This window comes from Microcaecilia unicolor, chromosome 2 (assembly GCF_901765095.1).
Source record: "Microcaecilia unicolor chromosome 2, aMicUni1.1, whole genome shotgun sequence".
NCBI lineage: Eukaryota > Metazoa > Chordata > Amphibia > Gymnophiona > Siphonopidae > Microcaecilia > Microcaecilia unicolor.
Window position 1 is genome coordinate 292,458,648 of NC_044032.1, and position 22,352 is coordinate 292,480,999.

Sequence of the window (22,352 nt, forward strand, 5' to 3'; positions counted from 1 at the left end):
AACTTTTGAGGAACAAATATCTGATGTAGTTAAAAAAAATCTTTCACTTAAGGAAGCTTCGTTCAATTAGAAATCTAATAAGTAAAGACTCTCTTGAAACATTGACGTATGCGTATATCACATCACGCTTAGATTACTGTAATGTTATCTATGAAGGATTACTAATGCTAATCTAAAAAGAATACAAAACACAGCGGCTCGCATGATTTGTAGGGCTCTGAGAGATGACAGAATAACACCTTTACTATACCAACTTCATTGGCTTCCGATTGAAGCAAGAGTCAAATTTAAGGTACTCGCTTTGACACATAAGGCATTTCATTCACTTATTCCTAGTTATTTATCCAATCTGACGATTCCTTATTCTCCTGTGCGGGCTCTTAGATCGCTAACAGATAACAGGTTAGTCATTGCTCCGCCCGCTAAGGCTCGATGGGAATCTACGCGTGCATCGGCGTTCTTTTTTCTGTCTCCCACTCACTGGAACAGACTTCCAAAAGAGATTAGATTAGAGAATTCCTACATTCACTTTCAAAAACTTTTCTTTTCACAAACTTTATTGAACAGAACCTATGAGAGTAGGGAAGGTGTAAACATTTAGGCCAAACTGTATTTAATTTAGTTGTGTTTTTATTAGTTATGTCCTTCTTTGCCATTTATGGCTTGCTGTGCTTTTCTATCAATGATTGGAGTTCCTACTTGTTTGTTTGTTTGTATGTTATATATATATATATATATATATATATATATATATATATATATATATATATATATATATATATATATATAATGCAAACCGTTCTGTTTTGCAATAGCAATAAGAAACGGTATATAAAATAAATAAATGATAAATGAATGAAAATAAATGATGATGGACAAAGGCAGCCATTAAATACGGTTGCCTCGGGAAGGCTTACCGTGTCACAAACAGAGATGCACAAAGGGGATCGCATGCAAATGAGATGCATGGATCTTCCTTCATGCACTGCTGTTTGCGAGCTGGAGCTGTCAACTTAATTTGACAGTAGATCACCATGGAGTTTTCACAGTTGCATGGGAGGCTCGAGAGTAGGTCCACTAAACCTCCTCTCGAGCCTCCCCCCTCCATGCAACTCAAAAAAACTCCATGGTAATCTACTGACATTTCACTTCCACTAAAAATCCTGAGTGGTCCAGTAGACACGCCTCTCTCCCAGGCAACAAATTTCTGGAGGTCCCCAGACCCCCCCCCCCTCACAAAATAATCCCGGTTCCCCCCCCCCCCAGCAAAAATCTCCCTGTAGTGACCCCGCCTCCCATCCCTCCCCGTACCTTAAAATGTTGGAGGAAAAAGGGCAGGACAACACCTCCTTCCTTGGAATGCCCTCCTGCGGAAGGTGGTGGAGATGAAAACGGTAACGGAATTCAAACATGCATGGGATGTGCATAAAGGAATCCTGTGCAGTAGGAATGGATCCTCAGAAGCTTAGCCGAAATTGGGTGGCGGAGCAGGTGGGGGAAGAGAGGTTGATAGTTGGGAGGCGAGGATAGTGGAGGGCAGACTTATACAGTCTGTGCCAGAGCCGGAGATGGGAGGCGGGACTGGTGGTTGGGAGGCAGGAAATACTGCTGGGCAGACTTGTACGGTCTGTGCCCTGATAAAGGCAGGTACAAATCAAGGTAAGTTATACACATATGAGTTTATCTTGTTGGGCAGACTGGATGGACCATGTAGGTCTTTTTCTGCCGTCATCTACTATGGATCCGCCTTCCCAAAGTGGCAGCACCAAGCCCCTGCCCAGTACATTCTGGGATGCACAGGGAGGGATTAAGCACAATAAGGAGGAAAAAAAATTCCTTATATGGTGCTTAGTCCCTCCCACTGCATCCCAGGATGCACCAGCAAAGGCTGTATACTGCCATTTTGTGAAAGACCAGAGGCAAGAGGAATGAGGTGTTACTCCTGTCCTCCTGCGTCCAATGTTTTAAGGTACCGGGGGGGGGGGGGGGGGGGGGGGGAATCACTAGACCAGAAGGATTTTTGTGTGGGAGGATAGGAAAGGGTACGGGGAGGGGGGGTCCTGATTGCTTACCATGGGGAGTAGTCTGCTTGCACTATACAGTACAAATAGGCTGCTCCCCTTAATGTCAAGTTCAGACCTGCCATAACATTTTGCACGGTAAAGGTAGGTGCTCAGGTCTGACCATTTCCGGAATGATCATTTTAATACTAAAATGAGCTTCTTGCACTGCATTTCCATAGGTTCTCGGAAGCTGCTAATGACACTTGCTAGAGCCACGGAAAACCCCTTTGTGAATTACTCGCTAAATACGTTTCCTTAGATCAGCTACAACCGGTCTATAGCAAATGTTGAAAGCCTGGTAAGTTTTGTGCTTCGGGGCCCTAGTCCTTAGTGGAGCACATGAACTGGTGCAGGAAGTAATAGTGCTGGGGATAAAACTGATCCTAGCATGATCAGATTTGATATAGTATCTGGAGTAAATACAAACAGGAAATCTAATAAGCTGGAGTTTAACTTTCAAACAGGAGATTGATTACATGAGAATGGTCAAAAAAATAACAAAAACAAAAAAAAACACCTTAGAGAAGCAGCTGCAAAGTTCAAAAATTTACATCAGGTGTGGATAATGTTCATAAATACCATCCTGGAGGCCCAGACCAGATATATTCCACGTATTCAAAAAGGTAGAAGGCTGGCCAAACACCACCCAGCATGGTTAAAAAGTCAGGTGAAGGAAACTATTAGAGCTATAGAAATGCTAAATAGTAGTAGTAGTAGCTACAAGAACATCAACAACAAAATGGAAGACAGATCCAAATGAAGATAATAGAAAAGAATGGCAAGTCAAATACAAAGTGCTGATAAGGAATTCAAAGAGACTTGAAGGTAAAATTATGTCTTACCTGATAATTTTCTTTCCTTTAACGCAGCAGATGAATCCAGGAACTAGTGGGTTAAGTCCGCCTACCAGCAGGTGGAGACAGAGATAAACAAACTAAAAGCAGTGATGCCAGACGGCCAGCTCCTTCCTCAGTTAGTACGTCAATCGTAAGCATTTGCCAAGGCCAAAAATATGAAACCAACAACAACCAGAAACCATCCTCACTATGAAAAACAGAGAACCAAATAAGAACTTCAAAATAACTGCAACTTGATCCAGAAATCGGAATCCTTTCCGTGTGCCCATATCTGTCTGAACTCTGTAAAAGAGAACCCGGAAGGGGGAGTTTGCCTCGCTAAGTTTCCTGGACGTGCGGAGAGCCTTGTTCCAGTGAGTGGGAGACAGAAAAAAGAACGCCGATGCACGCGTAGATTCCCATCGAGCCTTAGCGGGCGGAGCAATGACTAACCTGTTATCTGTTAGCGATCTAAGAGCCCGCACAGGAGAATAAGGAATCATCAGATTGGATAAATAACTAGGAATGTGAATGAAATGCCTTGTGTGTCAAAGCAAGTACCTTAAATTTGACTCTTGCTTCAATTCAGCATGCAAAGCACACCACGCCGAGAAAGCTCTCCACACTCGCCCGTACACTGCTGAAATAGACTGCTTCCGTGCCCCCAAAAGAGTGCAATGCCTGTCCTGAAAATCCCTTCTTTCTCAGCTGCCGCCTCTCATAGCCAGGCCATAAGTCCAAAGCGGGGGGGATTTTTCCATCTGAACTGGTCCTTGATGCAGCAGATCGGAGTCACCGTAAGTCGCAATGGTGGCTCTGAGTGCTCGAACGAGACCCGCATACCATGGCCGTCGGGACCAGTCAGGGACAACTAGAACGACCGGCCCCCGATGCCACCCTATACGGCAAAGAACTCTCCCTATCAGAGGCCAAGGAGCAAAAAAACACAGTAGCTGTTGTTCCGGCCATGGCTGGAGAAGAGCGTCCAATCCTGCGGATCCTGGCTGCCGTCTGCGGCTGAAGAACTGGGGAACTTTGGAATTGCCCCCCTGCCAATTGATAGGCCACTGACGAGGTGGTGTTCGAGAATACACGAACTGCCTGCCCCTGCAGAAGGTCCTAAAAACTCCGCAGCGCATTCACAACTGCTCGCAACTCCAGACGATTTATCGGCCAAGTCACTTCGAGAGAGGTCCACGATCCCTGGGCTACTCGATGAAGAAAATGGGATCCCCAGCCTGCAAGGCTGGCATCCGTCACGACTACCACCCAATTGGGAGACGCCAGAGAAACACCCTTCTGCAAATTGGCTGACCGGAGCCACCACGCGAGACTGTCCCTGGCCCAACTCGACCAAGGTGTCTTTGATAATCCAGCAACGTCGGCGACCATCTGCTCAAAAGGAAATTCTGAAGAGGCCACATGTGAGCCCTTGCCCATGGAATGATCTCCAAGGTCGCTGTCATGGAATCGAGGAGCTGAACATAGTCCCACACTTGGGGAGAATGACAACTCAATAAGGTCCGTACCTGAGAACGCAATTTGATCCTTCGCCCCTCGGGGAGAAACACCTTCCCCTACTTTGTATCGAATTGCACTCCAAGATACACCAGACTCCGAGTAGGAACCAGATGACGCTTGTCCATATTGACCACCCAACCTAAGGACTGCAACACCGCAATCACTCGGACGGTGACCACTCGACTCTCCTCTGCTGTTGTCGCCCAAATCAGCCAGTCGTCGAGATATGGATGCACTCAAATCCCGCCTTCCGCAGGAACGCCGCCACCAGCACCATGACCTTGGAAAAAGTGCGTGGGGCAGTGGCCATTCCGAAAGGAAGGGCCCAAAACTGGAAGCGCTGACCCAGCACCGCAAATATGAGAAATCTCTGATGGAACTGCCAAATGGAAATGTGTAGGTAAGCTTCCCTCAAATCGAGAGCCGTCAAAAACTCGCCTGGTTGAACAGCAGCAATAACTGCCCTTAATGTCTCCATGCGGAAGTGACGAACCCGCAAAAACTGGTTTACTTTTCTGAGATAGAGAATAGGCCGAAAAGCCCCTCCCTTCTTTGGAACCACAAAGAAGATTGAGCACCAACCTGTGCGCCTTTCGAGAGGAGGAACAGGCACGATAGCCCCTATCCTTAGCAGGTCTCGCAAACACTGCAGAACCGCTGTTCTCTTGGCCCGCGATACACAGTGGGACTCCAGAAAAAAGTCTGTTACAGGAAAGAAGAATTCTAGCTTGTAACCTTCTCGCACCACATCGATGACCCACTGGTCCGAAATAATTCTGGCCCACTCTGGAAGAAACAGAGAAAGCCGACCACCGATCTTGCTCTCCTCCCGAGTGGACCTGCGTCCCATCATTGGGAGGGCCGAGAAGGAGCCCCCTGAAGAGCGGGGGGTCCAGCCGGATGCTTCTCGTTGCGAAAGACAGAACGCTGCCCAAAACGAGGATGATGAAAGGCTGCATTGAACCGCCCAGAGCGATACCGTCGCGTCTGTCTGAAACGCAACCACGAGGCTCCCTGCCTGGAAGTAGACTTGGGTCTATCCTCCGGAAGACGCTGAGATTTGGAATCCCCCAAATCTTTAACAATCTTTTCTAGGTCTTCCCCAACAAGCAATTACCCTCGGAAAGGCAATTTAATGAGCCGTTGCTTAGAGGCCATATCTGCGGCCCAATGAAGGAGCAGAGACAGAACGGTCAAGGCCATAAGTTTGGCCGAAGCACAGACCAAATCATACAAGGCATCCGCCAAGTACACCAGCCCAATATCCATCAGCGACATCTGAGGAGTTCCCGGCATATCAGACTCCGAAATCGAATCCACACCAATGTAGCCAACTGAGACAAGCTCTAGCCGCATAAGAACTACAAACAGAAGCTTGAAGTGTCAAAGCGGCCACCTCAAAGGCACGTTTTATAGAGGCCTCTAGCAGTCTGTCTTGCATATCCTTAAGTGCCACACCACCTTCCACTGGAAGAGTTGTCGTCTTAGTGACCGCTGTCAGCAGGGCATCCACCCTAGGTAGAGCAAACTGAAACCGCTGAAACCGGATACAGCCTGGCCATAGCCCTGGCTACTTTCCCCCCCCCCCCCCCCATCCGGATCTGCCCACTGGGCCGAAATCAACTCTTCAATAGCTTCATGTACCGGAAAGGCCTTAGAAGGTCGTCTGGTACTAGACATCTTGGGGTTGACCGCCTGAGAAGCCGCAACCTCAGGATCCTCTATATTCAGGGCTTCCAGCACCTGAGAGATAAAGGAGGACAACTCCTCCTTATGGAAAATCCTCATGGCGGAAGAGTCCTCCGGTTGGTCAGTGAGGACACCGTCCTCCACCCCCGTCTGCTCCGAGAGAACCGCCACGGAGGAAGCTGCAGGCGACCGTATGCAGGACCCCTCCTGAGACCCAAACAAAGCCTAAGCTTTTTAAGGGAGGAGAAATCCTCTGGGGAAAAACCCAAATCTCTTGGTTACCCCCAGACCCCTGAGAGAATCAAAGGCTGAAGCTGTCGCAGCCGCGTGAGGGGTGGGGGGAGCAAGGCCCTTTTCAACAAAAACGCCTGATGGAGTAGCAAAATTAACTCTGGCGGAAACCCCTCCCCCTCAACGGAGGTCGCAGCCATGGCACTTGCACCACTGCCCATAGTGCCTGACGCCCCCCCCCCCCTCCCCTACCAGCGGAGAGAAGAGCTTGCCCAAAACCGCTACCGGAGCCAGCTCCGCGACCGATCGCAAAATGGTGCGAGACTCGCCAGGCTCTGGGCGGGAAAGCAAGCTCTGAGGAGGGGGGGCACCGCTCCGTCGAGTTTTCGCCAGAGTTTATTTTGCTACTTATCTGGTCTGCTGGAAAGGTGGTGATGCAGTACATTATTGCATATGTCAGCACTGCAAAAAACAAAAGGTTTACAGACCAGATAGTATACATCCCAGAGTATATATAGAACTGAAAAATTAACTTGCAGAGCTATTGTTAATAATATGGATTTAGAAAAGAGAAATCTTGCCTCACCAATCTACTACATTTCTTTGAAGGCGTGAATAAATATGTGGATAAAGGTGACCCCCGGTCGATATTGTATATCTGGATTTTCAAAAGGCATTTGACAAAGTACCTCATGAACAATTCCTTAGAAATCAGAAAGTTATGGGATCGGAAAAAAAGTGTCCTTTTGTGTATTAACAGCTGGTTAAAAGACAGAAAACAGATAGGGTTAAATGGTCAATATCCTCAACGGAGAAGAGAAAACGATGGGGTTCCCCAGGAGCCTGTGCTGTGACCACTGCGCTTTTTAACATATTTATAAATGATCTAGAGAGGGAGACCATGTGATGTGTTGAGAGGAACGGATGTGTGCTTGTTCCTCTCTGGGGATCCCGCACCTCTAAATTTCCCTTTGTGCCCGAACCTGCCATTTTTTCTTTGCACAAGACTCCTCCGAGGTCTTTGAATAGTTCATGGACAAATTCTTACAAGCACCTGTGAGCACCATGCCAGGGAAAAATCAGCAGATTGATCGCAAAAAGCCCAGTGGGGGACTACGACAAGATGGTGTCTGTTGAGGCTGCTGGAGTCCCTTTTTCCTCCATGCAGTTGCACAGATCACGGAGGCGGTGGAGCAGCATTGGAACCCCACCTAAGCAAACTCTCCAACCAGCTCATCAAACTGGAGTCACTATTAGCTGATACCAACAAACGTACTACTGCCCTAAAGGAGAGGGTCTCTGCGGTGGAGGACATGGGGACCACGTTGGCCAAACAGTTGAAGCTGCTGGAAAAACCAGATGACGGGGTTGACGTCTCAGATAGAGGATTTAAAAAACAGATCCCGGGTTAACCTCCAGCTTACTGGCCTAACTGAACCACTGCCAGACCGCTCGTTGACTATATATTAGAGCATTGGTTAAGCTCTGAATTTGCCCCACTCAGCTAACACCGGCCCCCTCTGCCTGGAGAATCTCCAAGGGATTTTGCCAAAAACGAGACTCCTTGAGCTAAGACGGAACCCCAGTGCAGATTTACCAAGACTACTCAATCATGTTGCAGGAGCGCAGATGCCGCTTTTCACCACTTTGCTCAGAATTACATGACTTGAAAGCAAGGTTTATGTTACTATACTCTTCCTTGCTAAAAGTGTTTCATCACGGTCAGTGGAAAACCTTTGATTCTCCTCAAGCAGCTCAAGAGTGTGTGCAGGAGCTGAAATAAGCCACGAAAACATCTGCTTGAATTAACTGTTATGGCTGCCACGCAGAGCAGCTTTCTACACTTGCAGGGAGGAATAATGTGATGTTTAATTATTAATATGATTAAGTGCTGGGGGTGCGGGACCCCAAACATCTATAGTGATCTCTCTACATTTCACTACATATAAATATGGTGGGAATTGTGTGGTATGTTTATTGGGAAAGGGACAGTGTGGAGAGTATTGATGGGGAAGAGTTAGGGGGACTGTAGAGACATGTGATACTGTAGGGGAGAGATGGCTTGAACTAAACTGTGCGAGGGGTGTCCGTGTGAGTGTGATTGTGTGGTTTGATGTGCATTTGCGGGGCAAGTTTTCACTGCTAGGCGAGGCTGGGCGCCCAGCCGTGCATTTTCATCAGACAACTTGTGGGATTCATGTTGATGTTGTCTCTGAGGGATGATTAATCAGACAAGGGAATGTGAGATTTATCTCATGAAATGTGTAGAATTAACATCCAATAAAATGGACTAGAATTTTGTGGGCCCTAAATCGCCAAAGGCTGATGTTGTGTACCTACAAGAAACTAGACTGTCAACCATACAACATAAACAGTTGATTCGTCAGTGGGTGGGACAGGTCTTTTGTTCCCCCTCCTTGGATGTAAAGGGGGAGTAGCTATACTGATACATAAATCCCTGTAATGCACAGTTGAACAGCTTTTTCAGGATGACCAGGGTCGCTATGCAGGGGCTATGTTAAACTCACAAGGCAAAGAGATTGTTCTGGTTGGGGTGTATAGCCGTCCCAAGAGACCAATCCTTTTGTGGCCATCTATTAAAAGATTGCCACAGATATGCAGCATTCCCTCTGATTGTGGTGGGTGACATGAATCTGGTTTATGACCCTATGTCAGATCACTCCACAGGCGTGACCACATGAGTCGTGGGTGGGGAAAGCGAACTGCAGTCCTTTTGTAAAGCCTTGGATTTATTAGACCCTTGGTGCCTTCTCCACTCAGAGGAGCGGGATTATACGCACACATCTCGTGCACATCGCACTCTCTCTCATCTTGACTATCTTTTTGTGCATAGCAGGCTGTTTTCTCAAGTTGTATCAGCTGTATGCCCAGAGGACATATCAGACCACGCTCTAATATGGGTAGACATGGAAATCAATACACAGAGATCAGGGTGGTGTTTTCCCTTGTACTTGCATAAATCTAAGGACTTCCTTATTTACAGAAACAATGGGAGGATTTTATTGATTCCGCAATAAGGCAGGAGCATTGCTTGCATGGGTGGCAAGGGAGTGGAAGGGGGACACCATTATATACCTGCCATTCAGATACCCTCGGGACGTTTAACCTTGAGGATGGAAGAGATTGCAGAGGTTTCTGTGGCACACTTTCAGGAGCTAAATATGCAGCAAAGATGCACCCCAAGTCACCTCATCTCACATTCAATCCTACTTGGGGAGGTCGGGCATGCTTCAAATTTTCAGAAAATTTTCAAAATTCCCTTAATTCCCCCCGTCACAGCAAGAGAGGCGCAGGAGAGCGATTAAAGGCCTCAAACTGAACTCAGCCCCAGGTACCAACGGCTTCACAGGAGACTTTTATAAATTGATGCAACACTCGATCTTGGGTCCATTGCTGGAGTACTTTGTGGAGGTGATGAAGTCACAACAGTTTCCTTCGCATGAAAATACTGCATTGGTCTGTTTGTTGCCTAAGCCAGGCCGCGCTCAAGATCAGCCTGGGAATTATCATCAGATATCTCTTATAAAATGACGACATTAAAATTCTCTCTAATATATTGGCTACTCAACTAGTGGAAGATATTCCAGAGAGTATTCACTTGGATAGGTTGGCTTCGTTAAAGGGCGTCAATCTGTTCTTAATGTCTAAAAATTGCTTCTGGCCATTGCCTATTGTCAATGGAAGGAGATTCTTCTTGTGGTGACTAGCTTAGATGCGAACGGGCATTTAACCGGGTCCATTGGCAATTCTTATTTGAGACCCTCACTTATATTGGTGTTTCTGGTTGGTACTCCAAGGCAGTGACAGCACTGTGTGCAGAACCCTGAGCCACCTTAACAGTCAATGGGATCCGCACTGAAACCTTCCACATCTTTTGTGGCACAAGACAGGGGTGTCCCTTGTCCCCCCCTATTGTTCATTCTCACACTAGAGCCTCTACTATGCATGATACGCAGTGCGGATGAACTGGTAGGTGTGACACTACACCAAGTAGTTCTGAAAGTTATGGCATTTGCTGATGACTTGCTTTTAACACTCACAGAACCCCAGCACTCCTTACCTCAGCTAATACACCTACTTTCATCCTACGGTGCTCTGTCCGGCTTTAGGCTCAATATGTCCAACTCTGTGGCTCTCCCATCTTCCCCTTCAATCCCTGCTTGAAGTTTTTTTTCTTTTAGTTGGGCAGAGGGTTGGGTCAAACATCTTGGGGTCATTATACCGATTAACCGAACAGATCTATATGCCTGTAATGTCCGGCCGCTGATGTCCTCACTGCAGCAGGCCCTTGAATTCTAGCGCACATCCTGTCTCACTCATGGGACGCATAGCATTATTTAACATGACTTTTGCCCCAAAGTGGTTATACATTTTTCAGATGCTTCCTTATTATTTACAAGCCAAGGATAAGCACAAACTTCATAGAATGTTGCAGGGCAAAAGGGCTCGCTTACCCATCTCTATTCTACAAAAACCTAGATCGCATGGTGGGGCTGGGTTTGCTGAACATTCGTTATCATACAGTGGCTTGTGCTATGAGGCATATTAATGACTGGTATAGCGGGGTGAATAATTTTTTCTTGTCTAGTTTGGAAACTACCCTTTTTTGCAGGCTCCACTTTAGCTAGCAACTTCACACCAAACCAAAGCGGTCACCATCGCATTTGCACCTCAACCTATTTCTACGTTCTGCAAGGGCTGCATGGTGATGGATATATAGACATCAACAGTTTTCAGCAGTGGTGACACCTTTTATGTCAATTCACCACAACCTGGATTTTGCAGTGGGTACGGACTCACCAGTCTTGCTTGCTGGGAAACACTTTGGATCCATTCACAGATGCTCATGGATGATGGACGTTTGCAGCCGTTTGAAGAGATTCGTTGATATCGCCTGCCTCCCATGGATCACTACGCTTAGTCCAACTGGCTCACTATGTGAAGAGCTTGCCTTGGGATAAACCTATGCAAAGATGTGTCGGAGAGACGCTTAATGAAGTGTTTACATTCAACTCTCAAGGCCCAGTGCCCCTGGCTTTTCACAATAAGTACATGCAGTACTCAACAATGGACCTAGATTATGCTCATTTAGCTCAGCAATGGAATTTAGATTTGTCAACACAGCTGGCTGCACAACACATTCAAATTGTCTTCTGACAAGTCTACAAAACTATGGTAGTACTCGACTATGGGAATACACTACAAGTTTATTCTCAGAGCGTACATTCGCCACATGGGCAACATTTGCAGGTTCAGAGATTTGTCCGACGTGCCAGAGTGCTTCTGCTACATTGGGCCACATGCTCTGATTGCATACATTAAGGGTGCAAGTGTTGTACAAGACAGATTCAATGTTCCTGTAAGCTGCATAGAGTTCCTCAGATTTTGTTTGAGGAGTATCAACTACCTTCTCCTGTGCCACTTGTCTCTTGGACTTCCTTCAACGCCTGATTTTGGCAGTCAAAAAAAGTTATTCTTCAACAATGGTGAGAGCCCTCAGTTCCTACACTGTCCTCCTGGAGGTCTCAAATGATAATCATATTATCTACGGAGCGTTTCACATATCAGATATCTTCTCCACCCCAGGACAGAGATTCAAACACTGCTGGGAAGCGCTTCTAATCTACTCTACAGCCCGCAGCAGAGTTGCCTTTTAAATTGAGTTGGACCTGTCTTCTTATAGCATCTGGGAGGGGAAGGGTTGGGAAAGAAACAAACTGTTTGGTGAAACTTTCGTAGTTCTACATACTATTGGGCAGTTGTGAGTGTACATGGGCCTTGACTTTATTGTTTACTCCGTTATTACATAATAAAATGATTCACATAACTCGTCTACAGATGGAAATACCTAGTGAGGTAATTAAATCTGATGATGACACAAAGTTAGTCAAAGCTGTTAAATCAAAACAGGATTGAGAAAAATTGCAAGAGGACCTTACGAGACTAGGTATCCAAAGTGCAGATGACATTTAATGTAAGTACAAAGTGATGCATGTAGGAAAGAGGAACCCCAACTATTGCTACATGATACTATTCAACACGAAGTCACCACCCAGAAAAAAAAGAAAAAGAAAAAAGACCTAGATGTCATCAATATGTTGAAACCCTCTGCCTCAGTATGCAGCGGCGGCTAAGAAAGCAAACAGAATGTTAGGAATTATTAGAAAGGAATGGAAAACAAAATGAGATTACAATGCCTTTGTATCACTCCTTGGTGCAACTGCACCTCAAATACTGTGTGCAATTATGATCTACACCTCAAAAAAGATATATAGCATTAACGAAAAGGTACCGAGAAGGGCAATAAAAATGTTAAAGGGGATGAAACGACATCCATATGAGGAAAGTCTAAAGAAGCTAGGGCTCCTCAGCTGGGAGAAGAGGAAGCTGAGGGGAGGTATGATAAAGGTCTATAAATATTGAGTGGAATGGAACGGGTAGACGTGAGTAGGTTCGGGATAATGTGGGGTATAAATGTCAATAAAATAAATAAATGAAGCTATTAAAAAATCCGAGAAAATATTCTTCACTCAATGTGTAATTAAACTCTGGAATTAGTTGCCAGAAAATATGGTAAAAATAGTTAACTTAGCAGGGTTTAAAAAAAGATTTGGTTTCCTAAAAGTTCACAAGTCACTATTAAGATGACTTGGGAAAATCCATGCTTATTACTAGGATAAGCAGCATAAACTCTTTTGGGATCTTGCCAGGTATTTGTGACATGGATTTGCCACTGTTGTAAACCGGATACTGGGCTTGATGGACCTTCAATCTGTCCCAGTATGACAACGATTATGATCTTATGTTTTAAATGGAAGGTAGCACAAGCAGCAGCTGAGGAGCCAGGTAGAGCCTGGTGCTCAGCGACTCCACCTGTTTCCCCAGCTTAGGTGGCCATACAGAAACCTTCCCTCTGGTTGGTGTAAACGCGCCAAGAAAACACCCCACACACTCTTCTGAATGGAGGTTTGAATCACTATTACTAGCAAATGCATATGGTATTTGCATCATCAAAACAACTTGCGTCATTATTCCAGAAGTAAAACCAGAAAATTTACTTCTGGCACACACAAACTAGACATGATTAGCAAAACCAGAAGAATTATACTAGAAAAGGTTATATACATTATATTCTACTCTAATTGTAGAAGAGTTTGTTACACACTGTACAGTGAATGCTTACGTTTTCAGAGTGCCTGATGTCATTAGTTCCGTCACTAACACGATGCATTTCTTCCCCTTTAATTGTGGACCTCCCAAGAGTCATAGAAACGTACAATGTTCGGATGCTGCAATCCCTTCAGCATCTCCGCTTCCTCTTTAAATCTCTGCTGCTCAGCTTTGGTCAGCTTTCCGGTCCTGTAAAGGGAAAGAAGAGGGAGATGGGATGCAGTAAAAAGCAGTGTATTCCCAACTGTCCCTGAGCAGTTAGATAAGAATTCCCACCCAGTAAAACAAAGTCACGTACCTGTAGAGGTGTTCTCCAATGACTGCAGGCATATATTCTCAATGTGGGCACTGTCATCCAGGAGACCGGTACAGACATGCCATAGTGCACTGCTACTTTAAAACTTTGAAGCAGTCCCCCCCACCGTGCATGCACTGGTGCCTTCCACCCGACCTCTTGAGCACAGGACCAATAGATAATAAAGTTAAGAAGACAACACAAAGTGGAGGCAGAGGGATGTGAGATTATATGCCTGCTGTCCTCGAACCAACACTTGCTACAAGGTGATTTTGCTTTCTCCAAGGACAAGCTGTGAACGATATCTCACATGTGGGGCTCCATAACTGCAAGCTCACAAATGTAAGTATAATCTTGGAAATTAAGTTAAAAGTGAGCCTAGTGGGGAAAAAAGCGCCAGAGGGCAGAATTAGCATTTAAGTAGTAAAAGATTTTGCAGGACTGCTTGTCCAACCAGCTATCCCCGCCTAGAATGCTGCTCCAGAAGGTATAGATAGAAGACCACATTGCCACCTTGCAAATTTCTTCCATTGAAGAAATGGCCTGGAGACCAAATGGGCTACGAAGCAACCGTGGCTCTTACAATGTGAGCAGTAACACAGCTATGAAGGAAAGCCCAGCTGAGCATACAGTGGGGGAAATAAGTATTTGATCCCTTGCTGATTTTGTAAGTTTGCCACTGACAAGACATGAGCAGCCCATAATTGAAGGGTAGGTTATTGGTAACAGTGAGAGATAGCACATCACAAATTAAATCCGGAAATCACATGTGGAAAGTATATGAATTTATTTGCATTCTGCAGAGGGAAATAAGTATTTAATCCCTCTGGCAACACAAGACCTAATACTTGGTGGCAAAACCCTTGTTGGCAAGCACAGCGGTTCAGAGTCTTCTGTAGTTGATGATGAGGTTTGCACACATGTCAGGAGGAATTTTGGTCCACTCCTCTTTGCAGATCATCTCTAAATCATTAAGAGTTCTGGGCTGTCGCTTGGCAACTCGCAGCTTCAGCTCCCTCCATAAGTTTTCAATGGGATTAAGGTCTGGTGACTGGCTAGGCCACTCCATGACCCTAATGTGCTTCTTCCTGAGCCACTCCTTTGTTGCCTGGCTGTATGTTTTGGGTCATTGTCGTGCTGGAAGACCCAGCCACGACCCATTTTTAAGGCCCTGGCGGAGGGAAGGAGGTTGTCACTCAGAATTGTACGGTACATGGCCCATCCATTCTCCCATTGATGCGGTGAAGTAGTCCTGTGCCCTTAGCAGAGAAACACCCCCAAACATAACATTTCCACTCCATGCTTGACAGTGGGGACGGTGTTCTTTGGGTCATAGGCAGCATTTCTCTTCCTCCAAACACGGCGAGTTGAGTTCATGCCAAAGAGCTCAATTTTTGTCTCATCTGACCACAGCACCTTCTCCCAATCACTCTCGGCATCATCCAGGTGTTCACTGGCAAACTTCAGACGGGCCGTCACATGTGCCTTCCGGAGCAGGGGGACCTTGCGGGCACTGCAGGATTGCAATCCGTTATGTCGTAATGTGTTACCAATGGTTTTCGTGGTGACAGTGGTCCCAGCTGCCTTGAGATCATTGACAAGTTCCCCCCTTGTAGTTGTAGGCTGATTTCTAACCTTCCTCATGATCAAGGATACCCCACGAGGTGAGATTTTGCGTGGAGCCCAGATCTTTGTCGATTGACAGTCATTTTGTACTTCTTCCATTTTCTTACTATGGCACCAACAGTTGTCTCCTTCTCGCCCAGCGTCTTACTGATGGTTTTGTAGCCCATTCCAGCCTTGTGCAGGTGTATGATCTTGTCCCTGACATCCTTAGACAGCTCCTTGCTCTTGGCCATTTTGTAGAGGTTAGAGTCTGACTGATTCACTGAGTCTGTGGACAGGTGTCTTTCATACAGGTGACCATTGCCGACAGCTGTCTGTCATGCAGGTAACGAGTTGATTTGGAGCATCTACCTGGTCTGTAGGGGCCAGATCTCTTACTGGTTGGTGGGGGATCAAATACTTATTTCCTCTGCAGAATGCAATAAATTCATATACTTTCCACAATGTGATTTTCCGGATTTAATTTGTGATGTGCTATCCTCTCACTGTTACCAATAACCTACCCTTCAATTATGGGCTGCTCATGTCTTTGTCAGTGGGCAACTTACAAAATCAGCAAGGGATCAAATACTTATTTCCCCCACTGTATGTGTAGCCAAGTCAGGATAGCACATTTGGCAATGGGAATCCTTACCTCTTAGGGTTTAGGATACAAAAAGTTGGGAGGACTTCCTATGAGGTTTTGTACGCTCCAGATAATACGCTAGAGCGCACTTGCAGACTAAGGCATGCAGTACTGCTTCTCCAAAATGAGACTCTGGCTTAGGCCAGACAAGACGTCCAATGGACCTGATTGAGGTGGAACTCTTGATACCCCTTTTTGAAAGGAATTTAGGGGTGGGTTCAGAGAACATCCCTGTCGTGGGAGACAGTGGTTGTAAGGTGAGTGCCACCAGGGCTTTGAAGTTCACTAACTCTTCTAGCAGAAGTACGTCCTACTAAGCATACTCATATGTGACGAACTCAGGAAGAGGCATGGCAAGGTTCACATGGAGGTTTCAGAGAGCTGTGAAGATGACACTGGTATCTCATACTACTGGAGATGGTTGGACAGGAATTTGTATGAAACTAAACCTTTCACAAATTTATAAGGGAAGAATGGAAACTGGCTTATCAATCCTAGAGCTGAAACGTGTTCTTTACCAGCCGGAACAATTGAAGGATTTATTAATTTGAAAACACATTGGTCAACCGTGACTTTTCCATTAGATGATAAACACAATTTTGTATTTGAATAGGGAAGGTGGTAAGCAGATTTCTTCTGAGAATTTTTTTTCTACTTTGTTTAATGTCCTTCTGTTTTTTCTTAATACACACCCCCTCTGAGTATTTGGGGTCTAAAGAAGAGTAATCTTTACTACGAAATGTAATATTCCTAATTTGAAAAGTTTCCTATCTGTATTGCCTGTCAAGTGTAAAAACTTGTTGTATTAAAGAAAATTAATAAAAATTAAATTAGAAAAAAAAAAGTGCTAATGGAACTCAAAATGTACTCTGAGCTAGTTTTGAGGCCAGAAATAGAAACATGGATGAGGTACTCCATAAGGGTAGGGAGAGACAGCACTTAGCAGGGTTCTGGATGTACACCAGAGGGAAAATCTTCTCCACTTGAAACGGTAATGTTTCTGTGTAGATGGCTTCCTAAAGACTAGGAATATCCTAGACACACCATATAGAAGATTTAAGAAATGTAAGTCTCTGTCATCAAAAACCCAAGCTGTCAGGGCTAGAGAGCGAGGGTCTGGATGGAGGAGGGACCCCTTGTTCTGTATTATTAGGGTAGGATAACGATCTAACCTCAATGGTTCCTTGCACGATAACTCTAGAAGAGGGAGCCAATTTGACATGGACATGAACATAGCTTGAGAAAAGTTTCCCCCAATGAGAGGCAGAAGGGGGAAGGCATAGAGAAGATCTGTTCCCCAATGGCATAAGAAGGCATCTGGGGGCTACACAGTTGGGAGCATAGATTGTTGTTCTGAGATGTGAAAGAACAAAAATACGTGACGTAAAACAAAAATTGGAAAGGAGGAAAAAAGAAACCAGGGGCATCAGATATAAATCAGTGGCCAGGCTATTAGGTCCCTTATAGTGCTTAGCTATTTCAAACCCTTGAGCATACTGCTTAACATCAATCATTTGCTTGCCAGAACCAAAACCTCCATAAAAGTGACAATACTACTTTATTGAAAAAAACATTAAAATGTATTATAAACTAATATTAAAAAAGAAAAAAAGAAAATGTGATATTTTCAAGACATTGAATGCCACAAGAAGATTTGAATAAGTAAAGCACAATAAAGCTGATATTTGGCAACTACTTATCTGCAACTGCAGATTCAGCTGATGAAGAAATTCTACTGCCCAACACTGACACATATTGAAGACAGCGTTTCGGTCAAACGATTTGTTTCTGGGGACTGTGGAATGTCACCTTAACTACAAAGTAAATCAAAAAGTGTGTTAAAAGAAATGTCTTATCACAAAAATACAAAACTTCTCACATAAAATGCTTACAGTCAACTTGCCAACTCAAAAGACAAGTTCAGGAGGGCGGAACTACCGCCAAACCACATTTTAAAGAGTCCTACGTGCGACGTAATGACATCTGCACCTTTATTTTGTATTATCTATCTGTGCCTATATATCAATATATAGATATATATAAACACACATATAGTGTACTCCATTTAAGTGAACGTCGGATAAGCGCATGCTCTGTTTAACTGCATGCCGTACTTTGGTCCCGTTTTTGGCCACATCAATTTCTATGGGGACAAATTTCAGTTTAGCGCACCACTGATAAGCGCAAGATTCGTTTATCTGCATGGTTTAAGACTGCTCCTCTGCAGGAAAGACTTCGCATAAGCGTGCGCACGGAATATGGAAGCTGATTGGCGCGTGACAACCAACGAGATTTCAAAATTTACCGCCCCTTTAACTGCCAAAGGCAGAATAAGCGAATGAATGTTAGAGTGTACACTGGGTTGTCGTCGTCATCGCACACTGTAAGACTTTAACACTGGCTGAACGAATAGAAGTTCTTAAAAATTAGAAAACAAAGTCAAGCATCATATTGCTAAAGAATATGGTGTCAATCCCAGTCAAATTTCACATATCTTTTTGAAGCAGAAAGACCAGCTTCTGGAAGACTGGCAAAACAATACAAATCCACACCGGAAACAAAAACGGGCGGGGAAAGCTGAGGAGGTAGAAGATGCTCTTCTTCGGTGGTTTTCTCAAGTCAGAAGCAGACAGTTTCCTGTCAGTGGTCCACTGCTTATGGAGAAAGCTAATCAGCTAGCTGAAAGTCTTGGACTAACTGAATTCAAGCCACTGTTGGATGGCTGGAAAGATGGAAGGAGAGAACAACATAAAATTCAAGAAACAGCATGGTGAAAAACAAGACGCTGATGACCTTTGGTGCTGAAATGGGAAAATTAGGTTCTTACCTTGGTAATTTTCTTTCCTTTAGTTATAGCAGATGAAGCCATTACGTATGGGTTATGTCCATCAACCAGCAGGGGAGATAGAGAGCACTCAAACTTTCACAGTGCCCTCTTGGCCAGCTAGCTCCACTGCCTCTTCAGTATTTGAAGCTTCCAAAGCAGTATGGCAAACCGCAATGGGAATCACAAGAGCTTTCCTCCACAGCGACGATGGCCCATCACAAGGGCATGAACTCATAAAGGAGGAATGCACATCCTCCTGGAGGGAATAACTCATCCTCCTTATTGTATAAGTGGAGGGGACACACGCGCCTCCTGGAGGGAATCACACATTCTCCCAACAACTGGAGGGAATGAACTCATCCTCCTATTTATAGAACTGGAGGGGAAACACACGCGCCCTCCTGGAGAGAATCAACACACTCCTCCAAAAAAAACATGCTGGAGGGAATGAGCAAATCCTCCTAAATTTAAACCTGAACATGAATCTGAAGATTGTTTTCCACCTTTTCTCCCAAGGAAGGAACTTCAGGAAATTAGAACAGAACCTGAAAACAGATTCACAGCATACAGACAATCATACAGGGAGGGGCTCATGGCTTATCTGCTATGACTAAAGGAAAGAAAATTACCAAGGTAAGAACCTAATTTTCCCTTCCTTGTCATCCAGCAGATGAAGCCATACGTATGGATGTAACAAAGCAATCCCTAGATAGGGTGGGAACAAGCCACCACCACGCGCTAGCACTTGTGCCACCAAAACGCGATTCCCTCCTGGCAGCCACATCCAGCCTGTAAGTCGGGCAAAGGAGAGCCTAGAAGCATGTTGCCTGCATGCATATCTCTGAAGAGAGGAGTGCTCAGTTTCAGCCCAAGAGGAAGAAATCGCTCCTCAGTAGAATGTGCCCTTAAAGGCTACAGGTGGAACCCTGCGGCCAGCGATCAAGCTGAAAAGATAGTTTCTTTGAGCCAGCGAGCAATAGTGGCTTTAGACGCTGGAAACCCTCTGCGAGAACCGGATAGCAAAACAAACAGATGATCAGAAGTCCTGAAAGAGTAGTAACTCGCAGATCTGCAGCAGAGTCCTGCGCACATCCAAAAGGTGCAGCTCCCAAAAGATTCCTGGAAACTCTTCCTCTGAAAAAGAGGGCAAGAAGAATAGGCTGGTTTAAGTGAAAGGCTGAAACCACCTTAGGCATAAAGGAAGGCACGGTCGAACCCGTGATCCGGACTCTGAAAATTGCAGAAAATGGGTCTCTACAGGACAGCGCTGGAGCTCTGACACCCATCTCGCCGAGGTAATGGCCACCAGAAAACGGCTCTTCAGTGTCAAGTCTTTCTCCGATGCTCGCCGAAGCGGCTCAAAGGAGATGCCTGCAGGGTTTTCAAAACTAGCCCCCAGGTTCCAAGCTGGACAGGGTGCTCGCACTGGAGGTCGGAGCCGAAGCACCCCTCTAAGAAACCGTGCCACATCTGGGTGAGCAGCCAAAGACACGCCTTCCACCTTACCACGAAGGGAGGCCAACGCTGCCACCTGCACCCGCAGGGAATTATAGGCCAAGCCTTTTTGTACACCTTCCATGCAAAAAGTCCAGAATCGGCGAGACAGGAGCCCGCATTGGAACATGGCTCTGGAAGTACACCAAGACTCAAACAGGCACCAAATCCTGGCATAAGCCACGGAACTGGACCGCTTGCGGGCTTGCAGGAGAGTGGAAATAACTTTATTGGAATAACCTTTATCCCTCAATTGCGCCCTCTCAATAGCCATGCCGTAAGACCAAAGCGGCCGGCGTTCCTCCATGGCTACCGGTCCCTGAGTCAACAGGTTCGGTACCAGAGGTAACGGCAGAGGAGCCTCCAGGAGCATCTGTCGGAGGTCTGCATACCAAGGTCTCCTTGGCCAATCCGGGGCAATGAGGACCACTTCTCCTGGGTGCAGCCGAATCCGCAAGAGCAGGCACCCTATCAAGGGCCATGGGGGAAACACATAAAGAAGACCCGGAGGCCAGGGTTGAGCCAAGGCATCCAACCCCGCCGAGCGAGGATCTCTCCGTCTGCTGAAGAAGCACGGGACTTTGGTATTGGCACTTGTCGCCATTAGATCCATCACGGGCTTGCCCCATTTGGCACAGATCTGCAGGAATACTTCGTCTGCCAGATTCCATTCTGCTGGATCGATCTGATGCCTGCTCAGATAATCGGCTTGCACATTGCTCTGACCTGCAATATGAGCTGCCGACAGACACTGAAGATGCAGCTCGGCCCAGTGGCAAATCAGTTCGGCCTGCGCGGCTGGTGCTCTGCACCTTGTTCCGCCTTGTCGATTTATATAAGCCACCGTTGTCGTGTTGTCCGACATCACTCTGACAGCCAATCCTTCCAGGGTCACTTGAAAGGCCAGAAGCGCCTGAAATACCGCTTTCAACTCTAGGCGGTTGATGGACCACTCCGACTCCTTGGGTGTCCACAGACCCTGGGGGCATGCTTCCCCTTCAGTGTGCGCCCCAGCCCTTCAGGCTGGCATGTTACCACTAGGCACCAAACGGGGAGTGTCAGCGGCATTCCTCGCCGCAGCATGCTGTCCGAGAGCCACCACTCCATGCTGAGACGGGCCGCAGGGAGCCAAGTAAGTCTGCATTGGTAATCCTGAGAAATAGGAGACCATCTCCGGAGTAGGGAATACTGTAGAGGTCTCAGGTGCGCTCTCGCCCAAGGTACCACTTCCATCGTGGCTGTCATCGATCCCAGCAGCTGGACAATGTCCCAAGCTCGCGGGCGGGGCATCCTCAGGAGCAGACGGACCTGATTCTGAAGCTTGCACCACCTTAGCTCGGGTAGGAACACATAGCCTGAGACTGTGTCGAACCTGGCCCCCCAAAACTCTAGAGATTGTGAAGGGGACAGGTGACTTTTGGCCATATTGACGACCCAGCCTAGAGATTGCAGTACTCAGACCACTCTGGCTGTAGCTTGTAAGCTCTCTGTTGCAGAGTATGCTCTGATGAGCCAGTCGTCTAGGTACGGGTGAACCCTGATACCTTCTCGCCTGAGAAAAGCAGCTACTACCACCATTACCTTCGAAAAGGTTCGGGGAGCTGTGGCGAGGCCAAAAGGCAAGGCCCTGAACTGGAAATGTTTTCCCAACACCGCAAACCTCAGAAACTTCTGGTGCGGGGGCCAAATTGGAATGTGCAAGTAAGCTTCTTTCAGGTCTAGAGACGTGAGAAACTCTCCTGGCTGAACCGCCGCAATGACGGAGCGCAGGGATTCCATGTGGAAATGCCGCACTCTCAAGGACTTGTTCACTTCTTTTAAGTCCAGAATAGGGCGAAAGGACCCACCTTTTCGCGGCACCACAAAGTAGATGGAGTATCGGCCGCAGCCTTGCTCGGCGGGAGGCACCGGGGTCACTGCCCCTAACTGAATCAGACCTTGTAAAGTCTCCTCC

General features: G+C 46.2%; 1 protein-coding gene across 1 annotated transcript in view; it reads right to left on the reverse strand.

The window, feature by feature from the left end:
- The window catches only part of WNK3 (WNK lysine deficient protein kinase 3), a 584,725-nt gene that overhangs the window by 404,584 nt on the left and 157,789 nt on the right, over positions 1-22,352 (reverse strand). The window contains 2 exon segments of the mRNA XM_030194275.1: positions 13,545-13,612; positions 13,615-13,710. Coding sequence (XP_030050135.1) covers positions 13,545-13,612; positions 13,615-13,710 — 164 coding nt within the window.